The 12,148-nt window shown below is 35.0% G+C and overlaps 1 protein-coding gene across 22 annotated transcripts in view; it reads left to right on the top strand.

Moving 5' to 3' along the window:
- DLG1 (discs large MAGUK scaffold protein 1) overlaps positions 1-12,148 on the top strand; it is a 270,922-nt gene that overhangs the window by 240,913 nt on the left and 17,861 nt on the right. For 11 of the 22 annotated variants that reach the window (XM_027537537.1, XM_027537543.1, XM_027537636.1 and 8 more), the window contains 4 exons: positions 6,693-6,734; positions 7,428-7,463; positions 8,894-8,944; positions 10,053-10,154. In XM_027537537.1, the coding sequence (XP_027393338.1) occupies positions 6,693-6,734; positions 7,428-7,463; positions 8,894-8,944; positions 10,053-10,154 (231 nt within the window). The remainder of the gene's footprint in view (positions 1-6,692; positions 6,735-7,427; positions 7,464-8,893; positions 8,945-10,052; positions 10,155-12,148) is intronic. The other 11 variants (XM_027537647.1, XM_027537620.1, XM_027537609.1 and 8 more) reach the window with 3 other exon arrangements.

The raw sequence follows: 12,148 nt of genomic DNA, 5'->3' as shown, positions 1-12,148 counted from the left end.
ACCTTGACCGCTTCCCTGATGGCTCAGAGGGTAAAGCGTCTGCTGCATTGCAGGAGACCCGGGTTCAATCCCTGGATCAGGAACATCCCCTGGAGAAGGAAATGGCAACCCACTCCAGTACTCTTGCCTGGAAAATCCCATGGACTGAGGAGCCTGGAAGGCTACAGTCCATGGGGTCTCAAAGAGTCGGACATGACTGAGCGGACAGATTCCTTGACCACATCATATTTTCATCTCTCGTTTTAATTGAGATGTGGGGCTTGGAAAGAGAAACAAATGAAAAATGATAACTGATTACCCATGTCATTGATTTATTTTCTGGTCATGACTTAAGATTCCTTGAATGATAGGTTTCTATGCTTCATCTCATAGGAACTGAAAGAATGTATTCACCTGGTAACTTGATCACATCAAGAAGATTTTATTTAGAAAAGGTTGATGGAAACAGAAAAAAAAATCAGTAAAATTCTAAAACTGGATAAGATGGAGGTTATCACATAAAACATTACTAGCAGCTGACAGGATGCTAATTATTATACAATACAAAATACTGGGAAGAAGGGTGGGTAGTTATCTACATCTTAAAGTTCAGGATAGGCTTCCCTGGTGGCTCAGCAGTATAAAGAATCCACCTACCAGTGTAAGAGATGTGGGTTCAACCCCTGGGTTGAGAAAATCCCCTGGAGAAGGAAATGGCAACCCACTCCAGTATTTTTCCCTGGGAAATCCAATGGACAGAGGAACCTGATGGACTATAGTCCATGGAGTCGCAAAGAGTCAGACACGACTTAGCAACCAAACAACAAAGTTCAGGATACAAGGAATAAACTAAGCAAAATTCTATGCAATTTTAACACAAGAAAATAAGTGTGACTTCATGTTGGTATTCATTGAGCTTTGTTGGAACAGGACTCTGAAAGGATTGAGAACAGAAGGACAAATTATTCCAGATAAACCTGTTGAAGAGCTGTGGAATAACACTGAATAGCAAGAAAGATGGACATCTGCATGTAATTTCACACAACCTTTGAAGAAATAGGGTATTTAATTAAAGAACACAGAGAGAAACAAAATACCCTAGAATACTCTTCATAGACAAGAATTCAATGATTCTACAAAGAAGAAAATCAAATTATTGATTTACCCTGCTGACAGTAGAGGAAGCAATAAGAGAAATTGTCTTTCAAAACCTAATTTTGACTAACAGAACTAATTAGAATATGATGGAAATCTGGGAGGACGCAACTAAATCATCATAGCTTGTAAAAGAGCCAGAAATAGAAATCTGTGTAGCTTTTATGCTTTAAGGAGGCAATTTTGAAAAAATTCAAGAGGAAAAAAACTGGTTAAGATTACTTTCAGTTCAGTTCAGTTCAGTCACTCAGTCATGTCCAACTCTTTGCAACCCCATGAATCGCAGCACGCCAGGCCTCCCTGTCCATCACCAACTCCCGGAATTCCCTCAAACTCACATCCATCAAGGCGGTGATGCCATCCAGCCATCTCATCCTCTGTCGTCCCCTTCTCCTCCTGCCCTCAATCCCTCCCAGCATCAGAGTCTTTTGCAATGAGTCAACTCTTCGCATGAGGTGGCCAAAGTACTGGAGTTTCAGCTTCAGCATCATCCTTCTGAAGAACACCCAGGACTGATTTCCTTTAGGATGGACTGGTTAGATCTCCTTGCAGTCCAAGGGACTCTCAAGAGTCTTCTCCAACACCACACTTCAAAAGCATCAATTCTTCGGCGCTCAGGTTTCTTCACAGTCCAACTTTCACATCCATGCACGACTACTGGAAAAACGATAGCCTTGACTAGACGGACCTTTGTTGGCAAAGTAATGTCTCTGCTTTTGAATATGCTATCTAGGTTGGTCATAACTTTCCTTCCAAGGAGTAAGCGTCTTTTAATTTCATGGCTGCAATCACCATCTGCAGTGATTTTGGAGCCCCAAAAAATAAAGTCTGACACTGTTTCCATGTTTCCCCATCTATTTCCCATGAAGTGATGGGACCAGATGCCATGATCTTAGTTTTCTGAATGTTGAGCTTTAAATCAACTTTTTCACTCTCCTCTTTTACTTTCATCAAGAGGCTCTTTAGTTCCTCTTCATTTTCTGCCATAAGGGTGATGTCATCTGCATGTCTGAGGTTATTGATACTTCTCCCGGCAATCTTGATTCCAGCTTGTGCTTCTTCCAGCCCAGCATTTCTCATGATGTACTCTGCATAGAAATTAAATAAGCACGGTGACAATATACAGCCTTGACGTACTCCTTTTCCTATTTGGAACCAGTCTGTTGTTCCTTTAGAAGAGAATAAAAAGTGTGTGTAGTTCAGTAGTGGTTATATAAGGTGCTCAGAAATGAAATTATAGCATACAATTTCAGACATGATTTGTACCTGTGTTTTGTATGCAGTTTATTTTTATAGCTTTACATTTTGTAGAATACCTCAGAAATTTCTACAGTTAGGCACATAGGTTTCCTGTTACATCCCATCTTTTTCTGTCTTAAAGACTTATGTAAGTAGAATGGTACAGAGCTCTTAGATGCCAAAGCCAGACTTATTTTCATTTGTGTGAAGAATGTGTGAGAGTAAAAAGAGAGTAAGTTTAAGAGTAGTAGTATTCTTTGAGACTGATGATGTGTAGTATTTAGGGAAAACAAAGAGAAAACACATATAGTCTCAAGAAGAAATGTTTGATTAGAAAGGTGGGACTTGATTAGAGAGATTTGAAATGGTTGTGATCATCAAACATTATAAACAAAAATTAAAACTTTAAGAGTTTTACTGTACTGTTTTTACTGTTTACTATTTATACTGTCTTATGTCAAAAGGTTAATATTTTAACACATAGATTTCTGAAAAACCAAGTAAGACACTAACTCTTCATTGGAAAACTGGACAAATGATACAAGAAGAGTACTCAGAAAATAAGCCAATTAAATAAACACATAAAAATGTTTAACAGCCCTAATAATGAATAAACAAAATGATATGTTTTACCCATCAGCTTAGCAAACTTTTCTTTTAAAGGAATATCCAGTGATGGGCATGGTTCTGTGAAATGACTGCTTTTAATATACTACTTTTAGGAGTGTAAATTGGTACAGCGTTTTTGGAAAAGCATATCTTTTGACCTACTAATTCCTCTTCAGGGAATTGACCCTGAGGATGTAATCAGAGGTGGAGACATAGGTTTATATATCAGGGTGTTTCATTAATCTTTAGAAATTCAGTTCAGTCGCTCAATCGTGTCCGACTCTTTGCTACCCCAGGCCTCCCTTTCCATCACCAACTCCCGGAGTTTGCCCAAACTCATGTCCATCAAGTCAGTGATGCCATCCAGCCATCTCATCCTCTGTCGTCCCCTTCTCCTCCTGCCCCCAGTCCCTCCCAGCATCAGGGTCTTTTCCAATGAGTCAACTCTTCGCATGAGGTGGCCAAAGTACTGGAGTTTCAGCTTTAGCATCAGTCCTTCCAAAAAACACCCAGGACTGATTTCCTTTAGGATGGACTGGTTGGATCTCCTTGCTGTCCAAGGGACTCTCAAGAGTCTTCTCCAACACCACACTTCAAAAGCATCAATTCTTCGGCACTCAGCTTTCTTCACAGTCCAACTCTCACATCCATACATGACCACTGGAAAAACCATAGCCTTGACTAGATGGACTTTTGTTGGCAGAGTAATGTCTCTGCTTTTGAATATGCTATCTAGGTTGATCATGACTTTCCTTCAAAGGAGTAAGCGTCTTTTAATTTCATGGCTGCAATCACCATCTGCAGTGATTTTGGAGCCCAGAAAAATAAAGTCTGACACTGTTTCCACTGTTTCCCCATCTATTTGCCATGAAGTAATGGGGTTAGAAATTACAGCCCCTCAAAATTGAAATGCCCCTAAAATGCCTTACAGCTGGGAAGTAGTTGATGAAGAATGACATATTATACAGTATAATATTTTATAACCATTCAAACTCATATTAAAGCATAATGTTGTGGAAAATGCTCACAATATAAGTGAAGAAAGTAAACTATGAAACTACATATATTGTCTCAGATTTGTAAATAAACATATATATTTAGGGCTATTTTGAATGGTGTTCCTTTGAACATTCCTTTAATGTCTTTTAGTATGAATATATGTCTTTCTGTTGGGAAAATACCTAGGAAATGGATTGTTGAGTCACAGATATATAAATATGATAGGCTTTAGTAGATAATGCCAAGTAATTTTACAAAGTGAGTATATCAATTTACCCCATTCCCCACCTCCAGTAGAATGTGAGTTCCGTTGGCTACATATCTTTCTCTACACTTGACATACCTTTTGTTTTAGTTTTTTCATTTTGGTCATTCTGGTGGATGATAGATACCTTTTGTGGTGCTTGTTTTTTAATTATTTTAATTGGAGGCTAATTACAGTATTGTGGTGGTTTTAGGCATACATTGACATGAATCAGCCATGAGTATACAGGTATAATCCCCCCATCCTGAATCCACCTCCCCACTCCATCCCTCTGAGTTGTGCCAGAGCACCAGATTTGAGTGCCCTGCCTGCTTCATGCATTGAACTTACACTGGTCATCTATTTTACATATTGTAATTAATATACGTGTTTCAATGCTATTCTCTCATACCATCCCACAGTCACCTCTCCCACATAGTCAGCTGTTAGGGTTTTAATTTTCATTTCCCTGATAAGTAATAAACTTGAACACCTTTTATATGTTTATTGGATATTTGAATATTTTCTTTGATAAAATGCCTTGAAAAAGATTATTTGTATTATCAGGGAAAGAGCATTTTACCTGTTTAATAAGCTCCCAACCATTGGTGATGATGCTATTCCAAGGGCAATGCTTGAAGTAGCAAGATTTTACTGTAGAGGAGTTATTTAAAGCATACTTGAAAGAACTTGAATTTGATTGCTTTATAACTATTGGTAATTTTAGAGAATGCAAGATAAGTAAGAGAAATCCCCAGAAAAGAGAATGTAGTACCTTCAACTTTGTATATATGTATATAACATGTCAGGTATATTCAGTAGTAGAGAAATAATAAAATAAACCCCACAAGCATTCATTTATCCAACTTCTCTAATTGTCAACCCATGGTTAATGTTTCTTCTATACTTTGACTTACTCTCACCTTCCACTCGCTCAAATGCAATAACTAACATTTCTTTCTTTTCTATATTAGAAATCCTAGTATAAATTTAAGAACTTTTTCTTTTTTCTATGTGGCATTCCTACTTCTGGGAATGAATTTTAAGGAAATAGGACAAAAGGTGAAAAACATATATGAACACATTCATAATAATGAATTGTTGATGTCTATGAAAAACAGTTTAAAGCAAAATAAATAGTAAGATAAATCATGATTTAACAGTTCAATAGAATATTATACAACAGTTTAAAATGATTATTTTGACATCTGATAACATGAGAAGAAATTTTTAAATGTAAACTTTAAAAAAACCACCATTTTTTAAATGTTTATATATTTTTCAGTCTTATAATTTTTAATGTTCCTCCTTTATTTAAAATATACATAGCAATGATTAAGAAAGTTGTATCTTGTCTTTGCAAGTTAGAATAACAGACTTATTTTTCACAATGACAGCATTTCAAGAACTGTACTAAGTTTTACCATTCTCTAAATTTAGGAGACTGTGTAGGTGGTATGGTACAGCATATATTTCTCCCCAAACTTTTTCCTTATGCTTTAATTTTTGTTTCCTTCACCTGACATAAGAAATTTAGATTTACATCTCTTCCATGGAAATTTTTGTTATTTTAGTTTTTATAGATAAAATTCCTTTTTATTGAAAGGAGAACACTTACTAAGACTACACTAGAGATTACATTTACATGAGAAGAGTGCTGGGTGTTACTGAACAATCAAGTTATGAAATGGGGTCACTTTGAAGGGAGGGGCCAGGCAAATGGGTTTGTTTATCATCTTTTTGTTTTGCAAAACAGCTGTTGTCAGTTTTACCAAAGCAGTTTCTCAGAAATACTAGTCTACTTTAAAATACAATCCCAAAAATGATGGTTGTTGTTAAAAAAAAAATAAAATAAAAAATAAAATAAAATACAATCCCACCTTCTAGAATTCTGTTCCATTTGACCTTTTTTAGAGCATCAGGAAATCTGGGGTATCCAGAATACTTTATCTGTATGATCTCAGACATAGATTTTCATTTCTCTTCAGGAACAAGAAAGAAACTAAGCTAAAAGCGGGGTTATTTTTTTTTCCATTTATTTTTTAAGATACCACTTCCTTATAATGGACCTCTGTTTTCTCCTATATAACTTGTCTCCTTTGTTAGTCATTACTGTATCATGACCTAAAGTAAATGGCGTCAGTGACATTTTCTCATTGGGGTTTTTATATTGACAGTTGGACTAATTTGGGATCTACTTGCCATTCATAATAAGATTTTGTTCATAAACTGTTGAACAGAAAATGAAGCATTGTCCTTGCTTACAGATTTTTCTCCTTGCCAGTTCATATTCATGTATTTCAAATAAATTTTTCAAAGAAAATCAGAAATGTTTTTAAAAACTCTTTGGATATCGGTGGTTTATATCTCAACATTTTGTTGTCACCTTGTGTTTATTTTGATAATTTGCTTTTTTTAAACTCATGACTGTGTTTTCTTTATTTTTTCCATTGTCCTGCAATTTCAGAACATGTAACTTCTAATGCCAGCGATAGCGAAAGTAGTTACCGTAAGTGTTTTAAGTTATTTGTTCTTTTGTTATCTCCAGTAATATATCCTGTGGGGGTTTTTCCCTTAGTGATGTATTCTGAAAACTGAAAATTAGGTGCTTACTATGTTGTAGGGAGAGCCAGGTAAAATACTTTATAGATAAAGTCATGCTATATGTACAGAAGTTAATTTCCAAAGTTTTCATAAAATACAAAAACTCATTTTAACAAAACTGCTGTTCATGTACACAATATGTGTATGTGTATTTGTATCTTTTATAAGAAGTAAATAGCTAAATAGGGATAAGCTTGTGCTTTGCATTTTAATTCTGTTTCTAACATAGGCATTAAAATATTTTTCAATAATGCTAAATTATAATTAGGTTTATTTCCTTTTTTATTTTGTGTCACCAATACTGATGTGTGTCAAGATACTATGTATTGCCAGCTTTTGGTGAACATAAGAAATGACAAAGGGAAAATTTTCAACTATTATTCAAACAGTAATACTAATTTATTTTTTGGTTCTTTTGTTATAGTTTTGGTATTATATTATTAAGTGATGTATATAAGCGTATGAAATTTTAAAACACTTTTGGGCATGGGAGGCGGGAAGAGTACATGAATATTGTCAGTTGTAACACCTTCAAAATTAAAATTGCTTTTCTGACTTTTTTTTTTTTTTTTTTTTTAACTGCTGTCTAATATGAAAGTAATCTTGATTACAGATGAGTATGGCTGCTCAAAAGGTCCATCCTGTTAATATCAGTCTAATATTTTTTATGTTGACAATATATACTTTTAACCCTCATTCATGTGATTGGTTGTTATTTTTTATGCATAATAGTTACTTAATGATTTTCTTTGTTGGTGCGGTAGTGTGATTTCTCATATTTTAGCATTTTATTAACTTATATCAGAACTCACCAGAGAGTAGTTGTGAAGCTTTCTAGACTAAAAAGAGGTAATGAAAGTATATACTGTCTGTCTCACCATTTGCATGTATTATTAGGTGTGGAAAATTCAAATTGCATGTTTCTGATAACATGTAAAATATGTTTTACATACAGTACTTTTAAAAGCAACTTGTAAATATATATATATATCTGACATAATAAATTTTAAAACAACAAAATATACTTTTAAAGCAGGAAAGAATATTTATACCAGTATAAGAACTTAAAAGATTTATAGCTGCATACATGTAATATAAACAAATTTAGTGAAAAGGTTGTTATAGAGTCATAATCATCAAGGAAAATATCTTTAAATACATTCTCAAAATACTGGTTGATTTCTTTGAACCATTTAAATCTTACAATTCTTCCTAGTTTGTTTTCTACATGTGTGTGTGTACGTGTGTTTGTGTATTAAGAACTGAAGTTTTCAACTTTTTATTTTCATTGAGCAGAGGTATAATGTGTAGACTTTTCTGTGTAGGATATTCATATGCTCTAATCCTTTAACTTAGAGAATTTAACTTGTGAAAAGTACTTTTAAGATCAAAGCAAAATATATTATTTCTCCTTTACTATCAACGTGATGCATCTTATTGAAAAAGAATTTAATTTTATCTAAAACTTTTTTACTCAAAATGTTATTTTTTTAAAAACTGAACAAATGAATTATAGTAATCAATGAATTTTTTTCATCAATGAAATAGTAACACTAATTTTACCTTGGCATTAAAAATTTTGGGTTAGAGAATAGTTGTAATTATAAAATATATATGCAATTACATGCAAAACATGCAAAATGTTATACCTGGTAAGACCAAAAATACAGCATATTAATAACACTAACTTATCTAATATGCATATATGTAGGACTGCTCGTTAAAGTAGTAACTTTAAAATATTTAAGAGTTTAGATTCTCAGTAAAAAATTAATAGCTTATGCTTGACATCCCAAGTAAAGATTTAATCTGTAAAACACAGAATAATAGAAAGTTAGTTATTAATAGCACAATTATAATTTGTTTTTATATATACCAGTCTTTGTGACTCTAATTGTTCATTTTTTCCCTAAATCTTGCCATAATTAATTTATAAAGAGCCTTTTTTTATGTCTTCACTGATTTTCTCAGGAAAATTCTAGTATTTTATATGTTCTATTAAAGAATTAAATTAGTATAGTTATCTTTATAGATTTTCTTACCTGTATTTTAACTTTCTAATAGGTGGTCAAGAAGAATATGTCTTATCTTATGAACCAGTGAATCAACAAGAAGGTTTGTGAAGTCTGTTTATATTTTACAGTCTTATAGAAATACATAATTTGGAAAATCAATCTAACTCAATTCATATCTTAAAACATTTTTACAGTATACCTTAAAAAAACATTTTGTTAGAATTTTAGTGTTTTTTCTTACTATATGTATCTGTATATAGAATTTTACTATGTATATTTTATGATACATGATTTAACCCACAGATTATTAAAATCTAGTCATTTTATATTGGTGTTTTATTTCTTAAGCAGCTTCTTTCCCGTGTTCACAATAGTATCACTATTCTTCTAATAACCCTTGTTCAAAATCTTGGAATCATCTTTGATCTTTCTCTGCTCTTCATCTCCCTTGTCCAGTCAGTTTCTAGGCCCTATTTATTCTTATCATGTCTTTCTTATTTATAACCTCCTTTCATCCCTCCTGCCAAATGTTAAGTCTAATTTTCACTGCCAGTCTCCCTGCTTCCAGCACGATCCCTTACAATCCAGTGTTTATACTTCTATTAGATCATCATTCTAGATGACTACTCTGATTATACCACATTTCTTTTTTGCCCTTCTTTGATCTGCTTCCTTGCAGTTATTGCTTCAGAAAGGATCAGTAAAACACTGTACTGTGTTTTCTCATTTGTAATGAGATGATGTTAACAATGTATAGAAACGTTATCTACTAAAATGCTGGGTTTAACTTGGTAAAATTTATCTAAGTGTATGACTTCAAACAGGGCTTCCCTAGTGGCTCAGATGGTAAAGAATCTGTCTGCAATGCAGAAGACTCGGGTTCGATCCCTGGGTCAGGAAGATCCCCTGGAGAAGGGAATGGCTACCCACTCCAGTATTCTTGCCTGGAGAATTCCATGGACAGAGGCGCCTGCAGGCTACAGTCCATGTAGTCATAGTTGCAGACCTGAGTGACACTAACAGTTACGAACTTGACTTCAAACAGATTGAAGTTTAAGATTTTAATAAATGTTTGGAAACTATCAAGTTGAGCATCATTGGTAGAGAAAGAAAGGAAATTCTTCATAAGGATACTTTCGTTTTCTAGTAAAAATACATAGATGTTTGTTGAGTGTTTATTCCTTTTAACATGCAGTTTATTTTTATAGTTAATTATACTCGACCAGTGATCATATTGGGACCTATGAAAGACAGGATAAATGATGACCTGATCTCAGAATTTCCTGACAAATTCGGATCATGTGTTCCTCGTGAGTAACTCACATAAAAATTCTTAGTGTTCTTAACATTTTGTCACTGTGTGGTCAGAGTAAGCATTACCTTTTTTTTCCTCTTTTTTATTTTTTAAGTTATGAAAGTATGAAACGCATTTATAGGAGACTTGGTAAATACAGAACAAAGTTATATATAGTTTCACTATTAATATTACAATTATTTTTTTACTAGATAAATTAAGATTTTTAGTTGGAGTTTCAATAGCAAACTCTCAAAAATTAATACAATAAATATACAGAAAAGTAGAAGAATGTAGTAGACCTCAAAAGCACTATAACCAATTCAACATTATTAAGATTTATATAGTTTTCACACTATAGTGGGAAGCAAATTCTATTCAGGTTCCCATAGACTATAAACTAGGAGACACTGGAACATATCCAGGGACATAAAACAGGTACAGAAAAAATTTGTGGTCTAATGAAACTGAAATCATACAGAGTCTGTCCTGTTACCACTGTGAAATTATGTTAAAAATCAATATCAAAAGATATTTGAAAATAAGCCACATATTTTCAAGTGTAGTGTGACATTTACCAATAGAGATCTTTGACCTAGCCATTGAAAGCCTCATTAAAGTTAGAAGACTGAAAAAACACAGACGGTGATTGTAGAGAAGAAAACATTTAAGTGAGAAATTAATATCAAAGATAGTTAAGTAGAAGTACATGCACTCATCTCCTCCTGCAAGAGCACTAAAATTACAACTAGCTATTGAACAACATTCAACAGGACACTGGAACCCACCAAAAAAAGATAATCCATGTCCAAAGACAAAGAAGCTGCAACAAGATGGTGGGAGAGGTGCAAACACAATAAAATCAAATCCCATACCTGCTAGGTGGCCCCCCCACAATCTAGAGAACAGTAGTACCAAAGAAGTTCTCCTCCTGTTGTGACAGTTCTGAGCCTCCTGTCAGGATTTGCAGCCTGCACATCCAGCAAAGGGACTGGGAATCGCCAGGCAGTCTGACTTTGAAGGCCAGTGGAATTTGATTACAGACTAGGGGAAACAGAGACTGCACTCTTGGAGGACACAAACAAAATCTCGTACACGCCAAGACCCAGGGGAAAGGAGCAGTGACTCCACAGGAGACTGAACCAAGCCTACCTGCTAGTGTTGGAGGGTCTCCTGTGGAGGTGTGGGTCAGCAGTGGCTTGCCATAGGGACAGAGGCACTGGCAGGAGCAGTCCTAGGGGGGCCCTTTGGTGTAAGTCCTCTTGGAAAGTTGCCATTAACCCATAGAGCCTATAAACCCCAGGGCTTAAGTCAAACAACTAATAGGGAGAGAGCACAGCCCCACCCATCAGTAGATAATTGGATTGAAGTTTTACTGAGCACAGCCCTGCCCACCAGAGCAAGACTCAGTTTTTCCCACCACCAGTCCCTCCCATCAGGAAGCCTATACAAGCCTCTTAGCCTCATTCACCAGAGGGCAGACAGTAGAAGCGAGAATAATTACAATCCCACAGCAGCTAGAAACAAAACCACATCACAGAAAGTTAACCAGGATGAAAAAGCAGAGGGTTTTGTCCCATATGAAGGGACAAGGTAAAACCCCAGAAAAACACATGAATGAAGTGGTGATGGGCAACCTTCCAGAAAAAGAATTCAGAATAATGATAGTGGAGATGATCTAGGATCTCGGGAAAAGAATGGAGGCAAAGATTGAGAAGATTCAAGAAATGTTTACCAAAGACCTAGAAAGAACAAACCAGTGAAGGCAATGGCACCCCACTCCAGTACTCTTGCCTGGAGAGTCCCATGGACGTGGGAGCCTGGTGGGCTGCCATCTGTGGGGTCGCGAAGAGTCGGACATGACTGAAGCGACTTAGCAGCAGCAGAAAGAACAAATGAAAATGAACAATACACTAGAAGGAATCAATAGCAGAATAACTGATGCAGAACAGATAAGTGACCTATAGTACACAATGGTGAAAATCACTGCTGCAGAACAGAGTATAGGAA

Source organism: Bos indicus x Bos taurus, chromosome 1 (genome assembly GCF_003369695.1).
Source record: "Bos indicus x Bos taurus breed Angus x Brahman F1 hybrid chromosome 1, Bos_hybrid_MaternalHap_v2.0, whole genome shotgun sequence".
Taxonomy (NCBI): Eukaryota; Metazoa; Chordata; class Mammalia; order Artiodactyla; family Bovidae; genus Bos; species Bos indicus x Bos taurus.
Note: the sequence above shows the minus strand (reverse complement) of the source record. Positions and strands in the feature narration are given on the sequence as shown.